The 16465-nt window shown below is 36.2% G+C and overlaps 1 protein-coding gene across 2 annotated transcripts in view; it reads left to right on the top strand.

Moving 5' to 3' along the window:
- The window catches only part of LOC139590921 (macrophage mannose receptor 1-like), a 31775-nt gene extending 16691 nt beyond the window's left edge, over positions 1-15084 (top strand). For both annotated transcript variants that reach the window (XM_071428888.1, XM_071428887.1), the window contains exons 16-30: positions 65-103; positions 210-373; positions 1447-1514; positions 1925-2025; positions 2768-2910; positions 4023-4128; positions 4921-5117; positions 6637-6739; positions 7405-7637; positions 8778-8943; positions 10313-10465; positions 11932-12048; positions 12302-12469; positions 13549-13584; positions 13999-15084. In XM_071428888.1, the coding sequence (XP_071284989.1) occupies positions 65-103; positions 210-373; positions 1447-1514; positions 1925-2025; positions 2768-2910; positions 4023-4128; positions 4921-5117; positions 6637-6739; positions 7405-7637; positions 8778-8943; positions 10313-10465; positions 11932-12048; positions 12302-12469; positions 13549-13584; positions 13999-14198 (1994 nt within the window). In that variant the 3' untranslated portion in view covers positions 14199-15084. The remainder of the gene's footprint in view (positions 1-64; positions 104-209; positions 374-1446; positions 1515-1924; positions 2026-2767; positions 2911-4022; positions 4129-4920; positions 5118-6636; positions 6740-7404; positions 7638-8777; positions 8944-10312; positions 10466-11931; positions 12049-12301; positions 12470-13548; positions 13585-13998) is intronic.
- Positions 15085-16465: the final 1381 nt, after the last annotated feature.

Below are 16465 nucleotides of genomic sequence, written 5' to 3'. Positions count from 1 at the left end.
TTATAGTGGCTCGATGTTTGGGAAATATTTTACATCATCTTCTTTTTATCCAATTTCATTACAGGGACACCCTTGAAACCAGAACCTCTGGGTCCTTCTACCAGTAAGCTTCTGTTTATTTTCACTTACCTGAAGGGTGGTGCAATGTAACACCACCAGCTTTGTGTAAGAACTGAGAAGAATGCAGAGATTTCTCTTCTGTGTTGCAGCATATGAAGTCACAGAAGATGGCTGGATTGTAAAAGGAGACAAACAATATTTTTTCAGCCCAGAAAAGACCTCTATGGAGAAAGCCAGAACATTCTGCAGAAACAATCATGGAAATCTTGCTACTATTGAAAATAATAGTGAAAGAAAATTTTTGTGGAAATATGTAAGGGGAGATTTTGTTGTGTTTTACACTACATTGCTTATATACCCTTTGTATGTATCCTCTGCTTGTGAAGTACAGAAGAATGTGCTTGTTGCATAATATTACCACTTTTACCAAATATTACTACTGCTAAAATTTTCTTAGGATTAGGTTTAAAGATTCTATGAAAAAATATTTATTCTACTAAATGAATCTTCAGGAAATAAAAAAAAAAACATGTAAAAGAACTTAATGTTTACTCAGATAGGTATATTCTTGTCTATTTTAGTCTGAATGGAGTTCTGAGCAAAACACATAAGGAGCAATGAATAGGCAAGGTAGGTGTATTCTCAGAAAACTCTCCTTCTGACAGGGTGCTTGCCTCTACTCTGAATATCATATACTAGAACCCAGTGTTGCACATAGATCAGGCAGGCAACTGCCAGTGTAGCTTTGATGGTCCTGCCTGATGGTCATGTTGCTCTCCAAAACAGCTTTTCCAAGAAAGGCTGGTCCAGGTTAGACTGATCATTCCAACAATCCTTCGTGGATCAGTTTTCTGTACCATGACCGAAGCACAGCAGGGGAATGCTGACAACTTAATAGCATGGATGGTACCTCAAACCTCTGCCATAATCCTACTTGGTTTGCTAATACCACCATAGCCACACAACCACCTTTCTGAGCCACACTGTTAGATGTTTGCTTTTATTGTGTGGGAAAGGATATGACAGAAGGAGAGCTCAGACAGCTTGAGACACAAGAATTACATAGCTGCTTACAACCAGGAAAGGATCAAAAAATTTATACTTAATGTTTTTCTCAAGTCTTCTATGACTTTTTCTTCTTAAATTGAGAACAGAACTTTGAAAGCTTTGATCCTACCAGTAATTCAGCCAAAAATAGGAATGTCTCAACAAAAATAATAATAAAGCAAAACTATAAGTTGTACGTATCTCAGATGACTGTGCACAATCATTTAAAGAATATGTATTCATTTATTTGCTTCTTTAGAAAAATATTTACACTTTTTTTGTATCAGATGATTAATAAATATTATAAAATTATAATTTAAAATATATTTTTATGTTTAGATATTAAAAAACGGCCAACTGAACTCATATCTCATAGGATTAATCCAGAATGCTGATCAACAGTTCAGGTAGGTAAATAAGCTCCATCAAGATCCATAAAGAGCAGTTGTAGGAGTGTTGTACCGCCAAAGTTCCTTCTGGAGGAACCACTGCAAAGGAGTTAAATGCAGACACAGAGAGTGATAATGCTTGTTGGAATGTGTGCTCTCCCTTGGCTAAACTACACTGTACAAACACAGTTCTAAATTGAACTTTTGTATGCTATGAATACGTCAATATTATCAGTTAAAAATAAAGGTATTTTTGTCTTTGACTTGGTATGCAGGGATTTCATTATATAAGGTATTTTAATTCTTATGGAAACTCAGTTTACAGAGAGACTCAGTTGTAATTTTTTGAAAATATTTTTAGTATGTTAAGGAAGATTTTTCTCAACTGTTTCATGGACATTGTCTCACCAACCACTTCTTTTTTTCAGCTGGATGAGTGGAAGCCCAGTGCACTATGCAGCTTGGGCACAGGGTGAGCCCAACTTTGCAGAAGCTCAGGAAAATTGTGTGGTTTTAAATAAAAAAGATGGTGAGTTACATAACTATGGTTTGTAAAGTAATTTTATGACTTCTGCTCTTCCAATGTTTGTTTAAAATCTCTTGTCAATTTTCACCCATTCTTTACCAGAAATTTTGAGAAATGTGCCTTCTTCTTATAAAGAATAGTTGTTATATCTGAGGTTTCTTCAGGGGCAATATTATCCATAAAAGTGGAGTCTAAGAAATTGATTTTAATGGAAATGCAGTGGCAATTTCATCACTGGTGTTTCAGCTGCACAAAGAAAATGTTCAATTCAAATCAACAGCAATTATTTTTTTAAATCATTATAATTAGATAATAGTGAATTGAAAATATTTCCTAATAATAGAAAGTATTAGAACTTCAATAATAGTTTTATAATTTATTTTTGAACAACTAGATCATATTTTTAGTAAGAAGAAAATTGTTAGCAAAGGAATAGAACATATATAGATTTTCACAATCTGTGGTGCTTTCACTGATTCAGCATTACTTGACACTTGCATCTTTCAGTGCAACAAAGCTCTTAGGGAGGGTTTCACTGAGAGGCCACCCCATGTGGCCACTTCTCCCCCGTCACAGCAGGACCAAAGTGCCCCTGTATACAGGAACAACGGGAGGTAGAGCTGAGCTAAGGCAGGTTATCCCACATTCCCAGGCAGATTGCTTCTCAGCTTCAGAAACCAGTTCACTTTCCCACAAATTTCAATCTTATTCAGTGTCTTAGTACCTAAACTTTAATTGATTTCAGGCTTGTGGAATGATGTCAACTGTGGTTTTTCCAATGGCTACATCTGTGAGAGGCACAGGAGTTTTATAAATGCAACCCTTCCTTCAGCAGTACCTTCAGCTCCTGGAGGATGTCCTGCAGGTTGGATTTTATTTAAAAATCAGGTATGACACTTTCACCTAAGCACAATGATATTACTGCTTGGGAAGATACTTAAAGATACTCTTAAGGCCTTTTGTCTCTCAGATATGTTTTGTCAGTCGAATTATAAAATGAACCCATTGGCTAATTACTGCAAAATGATGGGTTTACAGATGTTTAATTGTTTTCTTGAGAAGTGGCCACCTGAGGCACATTGGGAAAACTGTTACATTGTATAGATGTTTCAAAAAACTGAAGAACTGAATTCATCTTAAAGCACTGGGCATAGCACAAAATCAGTCATTTGAGATGGAACAAAACAGAAATAAGACAATTTTTTTCTAAATAGGCTTCAATGTAATGCTTGCCTCTTCCCAAAAGAGACAAACTTGATGTGCTTAATAAGTGAAGGTTCTCTTTCCTAATACATACAGCATTATTATGAAGGCACACACAGATATCACACCAGGTGAGTTTATGCCAGGTTACAGTCATCAAAGTTATTATTTCCACAAACCTTGCAAGATAATTCTCTGACTGTGCTACTGGCATGACACAGAGCAGAGGGTGAGCTGCAAACATGGAGAGCACATGAGGCACACTGGTAATTATCAGAACCTTTGAGGGTGAATATGTATTGGTAAAGTGATGGCTACACAGTTTTTAAAAAATGAGTCACATACTTCCATTAATGAGAGAGCTTTATAATGAGGAAGGCTGAATAGACACAGGAGTACTCTGACCACAGACACCAGGTCAAAAAGGGTTTTCAGAAACTTCCAGCAATTCCATGCCTGGGCTGGGCTTTTCCAACAGTTAGAACTTTGTCTTTTAGTTGTGGTGGTGTATGGCTTCTAGAAATCTCTGAGTTAGGTAAAACATTAGATTCTGATCAGACTACTACTGTGGTTTGTAAATAGCCATTTGAGGTTTTTTGTGACTTTCTTAATGCCTTGCAGAAAGACAGAGAGCAAATTTAAAACTTGTAAATGGTTTTGATTTGGCTCCAGATCCAAGTTAACTCAAAAAAATATTTTGGGGGTCTGAATTAGGCTGATTTTTATTTAAACTAGTGTAATTCATGCCTAAATTCTTTGTCCTGTCACTCTAACAGTCTATACTTATTTTTCCCTAGTGTTACAAATTTTTTGGCTCTAGCTATGATTACTGGATTACTGGAAGAAAAGTTTGCAGGAGCCTTGGAGGAGACTTGGCAAGCATACCTAATGAACAAGTTCAAGGTATAGTGCAACAGCCCCTTAGGTAATAGAGAGCCTTTACTCTGTATACAGTGGACATTTCCTGCAAAGAAGGCAAGTGTCAGTATGTAAATATATGCTTTTTATAATTTTGTATTCAAATTATGGTTATATGGCCATGGCATGAAATGTTTTTAGAACTGAAGAATCTGTTTGGGGCATGCTAGTCATGCTAAGGATTGCTTCTTCGTGTTACATGCAAAGTGTCTTACATTATTTATAGGCAAGAATTAAGATAAAATTAAAAATCTGGAACTGGCATTTATGGCTTTAGGCACAGAGAAAAAACAGAATGCATGGTCTGCTTGTGCCAGAAATAGAATGGGATGTGCTTCTATACCGCTGCCTAAATTCTGCAACTTTATTTAGTATAATGCCAGAGAAAGGCGTATTTTCACCTTGCCTGTGTTTCCTGGCTTCCATTTGCAGCTGTACATATTTCCATCAGTCAAGTGGCTCATCCTGACTGCTGAAATAAGTGAACTCTTTAGATATCATGAGATATCATGGTGGTCAGACAGGCTTTTTTTTTCTCTTTCCTCTTTGCAATCTTGCTTCATTGTTCCCAAATACTTTGACTCTTTGAGATTTTTCATGGGTAAGGGCTTGGCATAACACTGAAATAATGAAATCAGGTAAATTTCTGATCAAATAAAATTAAAATGTTTTTATAAGATTTTAATGAAAAAACCAGTTAAGTATTTGTTTATAAGTTGATGTTTTGACTGATCACGTAACACAATAATTTTCTCCTCTATTGGCTTTTTATTTTAGCTTTTCTCACGTACCATTTGAAGGATGGTTCAAATGATCTTTGGATTGGCTTGAATGATCTGCTCAGTGAACTCAACTTTGTTTGGTCTGATGGAAGTGCTGTCTCATATACAAACTGGGCTAAAGGTTCCCCAAAACTTGTAGAACCTATTTTGTATGACAGTCTGCATCCAGAAGATGGCCAAAATCGGCAACAGGTAAATATTGCTTAGTGTTTGCCATCAAGTCTAAATCTAAGGAGCAATACCACTCCCAGTAAGCAGCTCAATCCAATGCAGACCTTGCCCCAGCCTTCTGCATTGGTTGGTCATCTATCTTTACTCTGGGACTAGACATAAAACCTTGCAATGTTTGAGTATTCTAGCTATATCAGAGCATAAAATGGCATTGCTGGAATCTTGTCAAAGTATTTGGCAAAATTGCAGCAATGGACAGATTGAATAAAAGATTGGATGTACTGAATAAAGTTAGCAAAGTTATTTTCTTTTTCATAGTAAATTGTTAATTTTTCAGAGGATTTAAATGGAACATTAGAATTTTAGAAGTGAACACACAATTACTTTCATGTCTATGAAGGAAGGAGAAAAGGATGCAAGAGGAAAGAGTTAAGCATTTTAACTTTTTCTCATTTTAAAATTGTAATTAAATTACTAGGGGCCAATAGATGTCAACTACTTTCTAAGCCCATCAAACCCTCTCCACTGTTAGCACTTAAACTAAACTTCATAATGCTGTAATCAAAATAGCATTCTACCTAACCATACCAATACAGACTGATCTGCACAGCCACATTGCCTATCTTCTATTTATTTCTATATCTTGCTTTCCAAACTCACCCTTCACAATGTATCATTCCACTCACTGTCTATTCTCCCACCATTTTTGCATCCATACCTTTAGTGAAGTCAGGGATCTGGGCAACCAGCTTAATCTACACCTGAGCCAATTCATGTTGCTCTTCCCCATGTAGCCATTGGTCAAGGCATGCAGGAAGACATAAATGACCCTGCACAAACCATAGCTCCACTGCAGCTCTAATAACACTAGGAAATACCAAGCAGGAAAAAAAATGTGCAAAGGTACATCCTGTTTTTCTCCTTCAAGACACTAATAGCTCTCTCCTTCAGAGGATCCTTTTCAAAGGCCCACAATTACCCCATGGCAGATTATCAGAGCAGATTGCAGCTTGTAATAAACTTGTAATAAATTTCAGCTTCTTAAGCTGATCTCATCTAGCTGAAAGAGAAATTCTAAGAATTAGAGCTGATGAGAGCTCTGCCAAGGACTGTAATCTAGGTGATTTTGTCAAGAATCAGCACTATTTCTAGCTGTCTTTGCATGTGAAATACAAAGGGCAACCTCTATTTCATCTTTATTCAAAACCTTACTGATAGTCACCCATCAGTTGGGATAGATAATGTGGAAGAAAGTTTTTGAAAATAATAATGTCTTTCAAGTATTTCTCCTGGAAAATAACTAAATGAACAAGCGGGCTGAGCTGAATAGTGTACAACATGGGAACTGGCCACCACAAGGGAGGTCAGAAAGGACAGAGAAGCATGAATGAAAGGTATTTCTAGAGTTGTAACACACCCTACAACACCAGAACAAAAAAACAAACCAAAAACAAAAACACAAACCTGAAACTACTCAGTTATAGTACGCTGTTTTATAATTTCTAACAGGCATGTATATTCTTGTCCTTACTTCCAACAGTTTGACTGTGTTTCTCTGAAGAGAGGTCCTGCTGATGACACAGGAAAATGGAATAATGAGGAGTGTTATAAGTCCAGAGGGTATATATGCCAGAAGGATAGTGGTGAGTTCTGTACTGTTAATCTTGAAAACAATAACATAAGGATTAAAACAAATTTTAAAGTGTGTTGTTTAACACACTTTCAGTCTAGTTTTAGTTTGTTTCATTTTGTTTTGGTTTTTAGGTAAAGGATCAATAAAACCTAAGGGCTCATCTTGCCTCTCAGTGTTACTTAGCAATGTTTTTGAGAACGTAGCAGAATATGGGAAAAGAAAATTATTTTATTTTTAAAAGTGTAATTTAATAGATGATGCCCAAACAATTTTAATTACATATGTTCACGATGATCTGTAGGGCATCAAAACTAGTAAGTTTAACATTATTCATAAACACCTGATAGTCATTAAGCTGCAAAGAGTATTTTAAAAGCAGGTGGGACAGGTGTGTTATTTTTTAATGATGGGGTAAATTTACCTCTGCAATGTAAAATACTGTGCATTTATTGTCAGAGGTTGAAAAAACATTTCTTTTATCAGAACTGTTGTTTTGACTTTATATTTAATTATAAACAGCTAAGAAGATGTTCCATTCCATTAGTAATTTAATATTAGGTTTGTAAATAATGAAGATGTTACTCAATTCCTCAAATCAAATATGTAAATATGTGACTCCAGATTTAACTGCTCATGGGGCTTTTTTCTTTTTTATTTTTTTCCTTTTTCCTACAGATCCTGAACTTTTTAAATCACCAGCAACAGTGCTGGACTTTGCTTTTGCCCCTTCTAGTGGGATTAGCTATTCTGTCACTTATTCCAAAATGAACTGGGAGGAAGCACACCAAAACTGCAATAACAATGCCTCAGAACTTGCCAGCATTTTAGACCCACATAGCCAGGCACTGTTGTTTCTACTTGCAAAGGAATATGGAGAGCCTCTGTGGATTGGTCTTAACAGCAACAGGGTAAGAACAAAGGCATTGCATACACACAGTCAGGCTGACACAGAACCTGATTTTACTTCATGCTCTCATCTTGTTGCCCATTGGGATTTCTGCCAGTGTAGTGCTGAAAACAGCATGTTACATCAATGTAACAGCCATTTGCACTGGAAATCTTCAAATAAGACTCATGCAGTTAGAGATTTCATTTAGCACAAAGAAATGTTCCTGTAAAACCAGTATACAACAGTGCAGTGTGTTGTTTGGAGTCATTTAAAGTACCTCGGATATAAATTGTAAAATTTCCTACATTTTGAGTTGATTTTAATCTAAAAGTGATTCCAGGCACAATGTACATCCTGCCCTCCTGCCATGTGTTTATGTACCTCAGTGATCAGTGACAAGGTATCAGAGGTCACACACCTGCCACCTGATAAGGAGCAATTTTTATGTGTATGTTTCTGCTCACACATTTTACTAGAGTGGTCTTATTTATGGTAGCAATAGCAAACTACAGCTGTGAACAGAAACGGGGGTCAATTCTAGTAAAAGGAATATTGAGGCTATAGCATATGGTACATATTGACCATGGCTGTATTTCTTTTAATTTGAAAACACAATTGGCGTAACTGCTCCCATTAGAATATTATGGAAAAATAATCCCTTCTGTTTGTGAGATGTCTACATCAGTTGTATGACAGGAGAGGGTGAACATTTGGATGGTAGGTGTGTTTTGACAGGCTACACTCTTCATCATGAATCACAGTCACGACAACTACAACAAAAGCAATGGTGACCAGAGCTGCTTAAGAGCACTCCCACACACACTCCCATTCTCCATGCAGATGTTTGGGTGGTCATACCAACAGGATATCTCATCTGACTCCCAGTTTTAAGCCTTCTTTCATGTCCCTTTTTTCTTTCCCTTCCATTTCCCAATGCTTAAAAAAAATGCTCTGAACTAATGTTAGATATTTTTGAGGCATTCACATTTGTGGATGACAGACACTTTACATTTTGATCAGTTAGCATTTACAAGCTAAGAAGAGGCACTAGTAAGCAGATGATTCTACACAGGTTATGTGAGAGTCCTCTTGAGGATCCTGTATAGTAGCTGTGTCACTGCAAGCAAACATGAAATTACCATATAGATTTTACTTCCAGACCAATGGCAAGTATCAATGGATTGACAGGTGGAGTTTAGTTTACAGCAAGTGGGCCAGTGGAGAACCAAAGCAGACATTAGCATGTGTCTACCTAGACACTGATGGCACCTGGAAGACAGCTTCTTGCGAGGAAAAATTCTTTTCTGTCTGTAAAAAATCAGATGGTGAGTAACTCCAACATGTATCTTGACTAGAGGCTGTACAGTGCAATAAGCCACTGCAAAAATGCTTTATTAACACACCAGTATACAGGAAGACAGGATTACCTAACTAGTTCTAAATATTGACATGAATTCTTTCCAAAAGTTAATTGATTCATAGTAATTAACAAAAGCCTAACAACCAAAGGATTGAATATTCACTTTTTTAAACTATTCATCCTATTAGGAAAAGTAATTCACTTGCTATAAATTCTGTTTTTATTAGGCATTATATGAAATTCTGTATCCAGTTTGGGGTACCAAAGTTTGAAAAGCTTCTTGGTCAACTTGGGTTTTCAGATCACTGGGTAACAGTAATTTAAAGATTTGGAGTAATCCAAAAGATTGGAGTTGTACAAAAGACTAAGATACCAAAGACTACGAGAAACCATATTATCAACACTAAATATTAAAAAATGAGCCTTACAGGATGTAATTTAATTTTTCTATGTGTCTGATATGAGTTGGAAAGGGGTAACAGACTTAAATACAGCAAGGAAAACATTCTGATTTTATCAGTACAGAAGTCTTTAATAAATATTCTGGACAGATCAGCAAATCTCCATCATTACAGCTTGCTAAGAACAGACAGGACTTATATCTGTCAAAAACAATATATCAGCTTCATGTGTCCTGTGAGCACAAAGATGAAGTAAATAATCCCTTGGAAAGCACAATCTTGTATAATTTATATGGAAATAAGCATAAATATTGACATGCTACATGCAAATTTTAGCTATATTCTTGCATTTTTCAACTTTATGGAAGGTCTTCAATCATAAGTCACATGACAAATTATATTCTAAGATGTTTTAATATGAGAAAAAACCTCAAAATCATATATAATGTCTCTTTTAACTTTATGATTCTGGAAATCTCATTTGAGAGCTAAGTATTCCTTAGGGAAAAGCAACAGACTGTTGAAGACTTACAGGAAGAAAAGGTAATTTGGCAAAATATATAATTTACATTCCATCTGTACTTATCTACCCATCCAAAATCTTCCTATTATATAAGTCACCACGGAATGTATTCAGGATGCAGTTTAATAAAGTTCTGCAAGTTATGCTTAGTTATACCAACACTTTCACTCACAATCACAGTTTCTACTGTAAGGTTTTATAAGGTTTTGATATGGTCAAATCACATTGATAAATAAATATGAGGAAAATATTGTCTCAAACAGAAAGTCAGAATCATATTCAAGCTCTTCTTAGAACAGGCTTAATTTCCTCTAAAATTACAAACGTAACATTAGTTTTGTCATACTAGTATAAAGGGAAAGACAAGTTATATAAAATAGCTGGACTGCAACTACCTGATCTCTTACCAGTAATGGCCCCTACTGAACCCCCACAACTTCCTGGAAAATGCCCTGAATCAAGAGGACACAAATCTTGGATACCTTTCTCTGGTCACTGCTATTACTTTGAGGCCTCCAAGAAAAGAAGTTGGTCTCAAGCTCACGACGAATGTGCCCGACTAGGTGAGTGTTTAGGCTTAGAAAGACTGATGATGTAATTAAACACATAAAATAATGGATAATATTGCTAAGCAAACCTCAAATTACTTTAAAACTTCACATTTAATGCTTTTTTTGGTTGCTTTTCTGAGCATGCTTTTGCACAATAAATGTAACTTTTGTCAGAAACAGCAGCATCCCATATCTCAAATATCAGTTGAAATACGAGTATCTCAAAAATATTAAACTCCTACTAGTTTTATGGCAAAAAAATAATTAGATAGGGAAATAAACACTTTTACAGACCCGCTAAGGCACAGGCTGCAGCACTGGCTTTGCCTTCCCCGAGCAAAAGGGACTCCACATGCAGTGCAATCTGGGAGACAAAGTCATAGGATAGTCGTGTTTGTTAGTTACAGGGCACAGGTCATTAAGTGGATCTCAGTGGCTGGACAACAAATGAGATGTAGGAGCTGCTTATATTTCATGAACCAGTAAAACACACCCAGCCACGAAGTTCCTGCTCTGGAACAGCCCCATGCTGCCCCCATGGAAAGAAGAGCAGTACCTTCATCAGGGAAGGGAAAAGACACTTTGCTCCACATTTCTGAGGACTGCTGCAATGCAACACATATTGCACTGTGAGTAAGAATAAGAAACATTCTCTACATTTCCAAAGGCACTTCCTCATATATCTGAAAACATTGACCTATAACTGAGTAAACAGAAAAAATAGCTTTGTAAAGTCATTTTGCTCTACAGCTGTTTGGCAGCAGAATTCCTGGAGTGGTTTTGTAGAAAGATAAATCACATCATTACTACCAAAAGTAAACATTACACTAATAACCAGGATGAAAGGTTACAATTGGACACTGCTCTGTGTTCTAAATTCCTACACATGCCTGCCTGTTACCCACTGGCCAGGCCAGGAAGGTGGTCATTTCCTTGTACTCCCAACACAGCTTTGTGTATTTCCAATGCCAGGCCATATGGCAATTATAAATCAACATCTGGACATCTTCTGGACTGCAGCCTCCATCTGCTGACACACCCTACCTAACCTGTTATCATCAGGCACTGCCAAAACTGCTGCCCAGCCACCAATGAGGGACAAAGCTGTAGTGGCAAGAAGCAGGGTGGTGACTACATCACATGTACTTGATTGAGCTTACTAGCACCACAATCTGGGATGTTGTCAGGCCTGTCCAAAAAGTATTGCAGGAGAGCAATTGTTCTTCTCTAAAATAGCAAAGACTAAAAAAATTCAGAAAATTTCAGAAAATCCATATCTTTGTGCAGATTTGCATCCATACAACACACAGTTATGCTAAAAAGAAATACCATACAGTGATACAATACCAACAACATGACTAGTGAATAATATAGAAGAGTTGGTGTCTTTTATATACTTTTGCATATCTTTTATGTGTTTATTGACTTGAGCTTTAAGACAAAGACGCACTGTGATGTGTTCCTTAATATTTTTTCAGGTGCTGATTTGGTATCGGTAGGAGGCTATAGTGAAGCAAACTTTCTGTCAGAAACCATTAAGATACTCCATGGAAAATCATTGAACTTTTGGGCAGGGCTAAAGAAAAATGACAGAGGTAATCATATTATCCTATCAAATGAAATTTCATGTTATGTTAAAAAGAAATCAACTTTGTACACTTAAAAGTACATCTATTTATATAAAAATTACACAAAGTTTATTTCAAATTATGCCTAAATATGCTTAAAATTATATTTGAAACATTTAACTGGCTATGCATGTTATAAATTTTTGTTTTCTCCATTACAACACATTCTATTTGTCTAGATCCATGTATTTTATGCATACATGTAAATTTTTAATATTAGGACAGTGGGTATGGACAGATAAATCTGCAATGGATTTTGTCAACTGGCAATTGGGAGAACCATCAAATCAAAGGCTTAAAGACTGTGGAGAGCTATGTGCATTGTCTGGCTTCTGGAACACCAACCTCTGTTCTTTCAAAAAAGGATATATCTGTAAAAAAAATAAAAGTAAGTAGTATTTCTAATATCTTAAATTTAATAATATCTAATAATGTATTTTCATTGTACAACACAGAAATGTAAAATACTCTAAATCTGTGTGCAAAACCAATTGACTCTAATGGCTGCCCAAATACTGGCAAGCCCCACATGGCTTCCAACTGCCTTCTCAGAAGGCTGTACCTCCCCTACACTCTCTAGAACTACCATCAGCACTGTGCAGCCATCATAAATACTTCAGCCCCTGAGTTTAGGTGAAAGCTAAGCTCAAAAGCAACGCTTTGTCTACTTTCAGCTGAATGTACTCTCAAACAAAATCTTGTTCTGATGAGTGCAATGCAAACTGTCTTGTAGAAATGCTGGAATTGGTGATTCCTTTCCTTACTAACCACTGATCTGATGGATTACAGGAATAGCATGGCAAACATTCTTGTGGCACTCTTTATCTACAGTGTGGTAGAATCATGTTTAAAAAATAATGGTAGTATCCTGATAGAAAAAATTATCATCAGTAAGAAAATGCATAAATTAGTTTACCAACTGAGATTAAATCAAAGTAGTACAGAACATGGACATTTTGTTTGGTTAAACTTCATATTTCTGTTCACCTTTGTATTACCCGCTAAGTTCAGGAAGAGCAACTATGATAGGAACTGCATCCACATGGAATAGTTGCCTCTGACAGAAGGGGCTACAACAATAGAAAAGTCTTTTCAGCTCAGGTAAAATGCTCATGATGCACTGCTAACACTGAAGGCCTCCTTTCAGGAAACACTTTAAAATAACTAAGGATACTGTGGGGAGATTCTCAGAAATAAACATATTTGAAAACACTTTTTGAAATAACAGAAATCTGTCTCTACATGTTGTTTTGGGCATCATGACGGAGGAAATCAGATGCTCTTAGGATGAAAGACCAAATCATCCTACTAGAGTTTTACACATGCTTAGTTCCATCCCCCTGGAAGAGTGACCGTCACCAACGTATGAATTTGGGGGAATCGTCAGGAACACTGGTACTCGGGAACTTTGAAATGCCTTTTTTTTAAAAAAGCATTCAGAATAAACTTTTTTTTTCCTTTCAAAAGCTCCTGAAAACAAAGAAATGTCAACAGAAAATACAGGTAAGCATACTTACTTTTAAGTAGAATAATAAGAGCATGCTAAAATAAAACATGAATAGAATTACATAGTTTCACCGTATTTGTTTTGAGAGTGTTTAAAAATAAAAAGTGCATAAAGTTTTACTTGGTATCTCAATATAGGATATAGAGGTTATCCTGAAGTAAATATTTATTTACTTTTATGTTTACTTATGTTTACTTTAGTGCATTTTACTTTTATGTTTATATTTTTAAAATTGGGCTTTGATCAGATTTAATTATATTTTGTTTGGTATTCATAAAAAAAACAAAAAAAAGCACATGTTGAACTGATAATCTATGTGCATATTGAATTTTTTATCTTTCTTGTAACAGAAGAATTTATTACTAGGTTCTGATATCTTTTAACCTTTATTCCATTGTATATCCTTACAGAAAAGAAAATGGAGAAAGTACTTTCTGCTGGCATCATTTGGCTGCTCATTCTTCTAGCTCTTTCTATAATTGGAGCTGGAAGTGTAATTTATTTCTGCTTGAGGAGGAAAAGACAAAACCTGCCACATATTTCAACCAGAATGAGTGGATCAGAAGCAACTGTGGATATTCAAATAAAAGACAAACATTCAGACACATAGTCTGACCAAATGCCCATGTGATCCAACTACCAAAAACCAGGCTATAGATCAGTGAAATCTTACACCAGCTTTGTGTTTTCCTACCCAGATGATAGTCTCCTTTCTTCTCAAATGCACACACATCTTTCAAAATTCCTTCCAAAGTGTTACAGAGTTGTTTAGTCTGGGGAATGTATATGTGTTTTTCATAGAAATGGGCATGGTGGAAAAGATGGCTCCAGAGGTGTTATGGGGAAAATTTGACAGATATTAATGATATGAAAATTACTTTATTTAGCTTAGTGTAGAAATTATCCATTTTTACACACAGGGGAAGTCATTTCTCATTACTTTAAATTATTTTTCCCTGTGTGTTACTACAGTGGTATCTAGACTATGATGGGAATCACAGAATCACAGAATGAACTAGGCTGGAAAAGACCTTTGAGATCATCAAGTCCAACCTATGAAACAATGCTCATTTCAGGTTTTCAGCTTCATAGTTTATGATATATCTTTTAATTCATGTAAAAACTGTTATGATACCTGCATTTGTGCATTAAGTACTATTTGTTTACAAAAAAAAATGGGCAGAAAATTGTAAAAATTTGAAGAGGCTCATTTAATTTTACCTCCAGTCTAAATTTTTGAATTATGCCATTTCCTACGGCCATGCACTCTTCTAGTATTCTGCAAATACCTCTATTTTTTGGCAGTTCAAATTAATATTAAAGATAGAACAGGAGATGATCTTTCCATTGGGTTTTATTTCAGTAATGATTCTTTTAGCATACAGAGCTGCCCCTTTTTAAATCCAAGCATGTATAATAAATGGCTGTCTTATAGTGCTTTCTGTAATTCTTCAGTGCAGAGATATAAAATCAATGACATACTTTTTGAAAATACATTCCTTCTTTTTTGTTGTGATTTCATTTGACAAGGTGCTGCCTAGACCATTCTCAGCTTTTCTTCCATTGTACACAGTAGCAGGGTTTGCCTCGGGGGGCAGTTCATCATTCTGCATATTTAAGACATGCATCACCCCTCCTGAGAAATGGAAACACCTTTCCCCAAGCCACAAGAGGGCATGTGGAAATAACACTGAAGGCCATATGGAGGAGCAGGACTAGAGCAGAGGAGCTTCTACCAAATGAATGTATTGGGCAACAGATTCCTTCTTTGGCCCCTTGGCCCCTCTGTGAGAACTTCTTGCTGACTCCACATGCTTACAGACTCTGACTGACAAAAAGATGTGGCCGCACTAAAATCTCTGCAAGGGAAGAAAATACCTGGAATAAGTGGAACAGGTGTCTGCACCAGGACTTTTGTGTCTATGCCTGAGCAGCTTGAGAACACATTTGAATTACCTCTATTATTTACATTTCTTCTAGATATCTATCAAGCAATAAAGGCTTCTAATTAAAAACGTTATTGATAGTTACTTATAATGGAAGTACCCCCTTCCTCCAGGAATACTTCTTTCAGATATTTTAACAAGGGCTATCTTGAAATATGGGTCACCTCTGGTAACATTTCCTCCTCAGAGTTCAATTTTCCCCAGCATTCCTTTGCTGGATGGACACACATTATTCCAGACATTATTCTATACCTTTGGTTAAGCTGGTAAACAACTCTTTACAAAAACAACAATTTATGTCATTTGAACACTGTAAAGCCCAGAGATAACAGCCTTCAGAGATAACAATCCCTTAAGTTACTATAGTAAGTCCTGTAATATTCCTTGCAATAAAGAAAGTCATTGCCATTTTCAGGAGGAAATAGGAAATAGCTGTGAGAGCTTTGCACAAAACTGTGCAAATGAGAAAAACAACACCTGCTTCCCATGGAGGTGACTAGAGATAAAATTGTTTCCTGGTATGTACTACAGATATCTGGGAATACAGGGTTCTGCTTGCCCTTTGGATGAGGTAGTAAGGCAAGCATTTTTCCTGGTCTATGTTTGCAAACATACATGCTGCTGGTCCTACTGTGTTTATGCCCAGCTTAGCGAATCTTATTAAATTAAAGTTACCTTTCCGAAAAGAAAAAAAGGAAACATGCAATAGAAAAGACTGGGTTTTTTAAGATATTTTTAAGTTAACTATAAAAATTGGGAGTTTGTGACAGAAGTGTTCTGGTGACCAAATTCAGCACCTGGGAGCACCTGCTAATTCTGGGACCTTCAGAGAAGCCTGGCACCACCACACAGGAAGCTTGGAGAGCTCAACAGTCAGGCTGCTCTGCATACCAGCTCTATGTGTTATCACATGAAAATATTTTGATATGTG

The sequence above is a fragment of the Agelaius tricolor genome, unplaced genomic scaffold (genome assembly GCF_023055355.1).
Source record: "Agelaius tricolor isolate 1412-34295 unplaced genomic scaffold, bAgeTri1.0.p SCAF_6, whole genome shotgun sequence".
Classification (NCBI taxonomy): Eukaryota; Metazoa; Chordata; class Aves; order Passeriformes; family Icteridae; genus Agelaius; species Agelaius tricolor.
The sequence above is the reverse complement of the archived record's forward strand: the minus strand, read 5'-3'. Positions and strand labels throughout refer to the sequence as shown.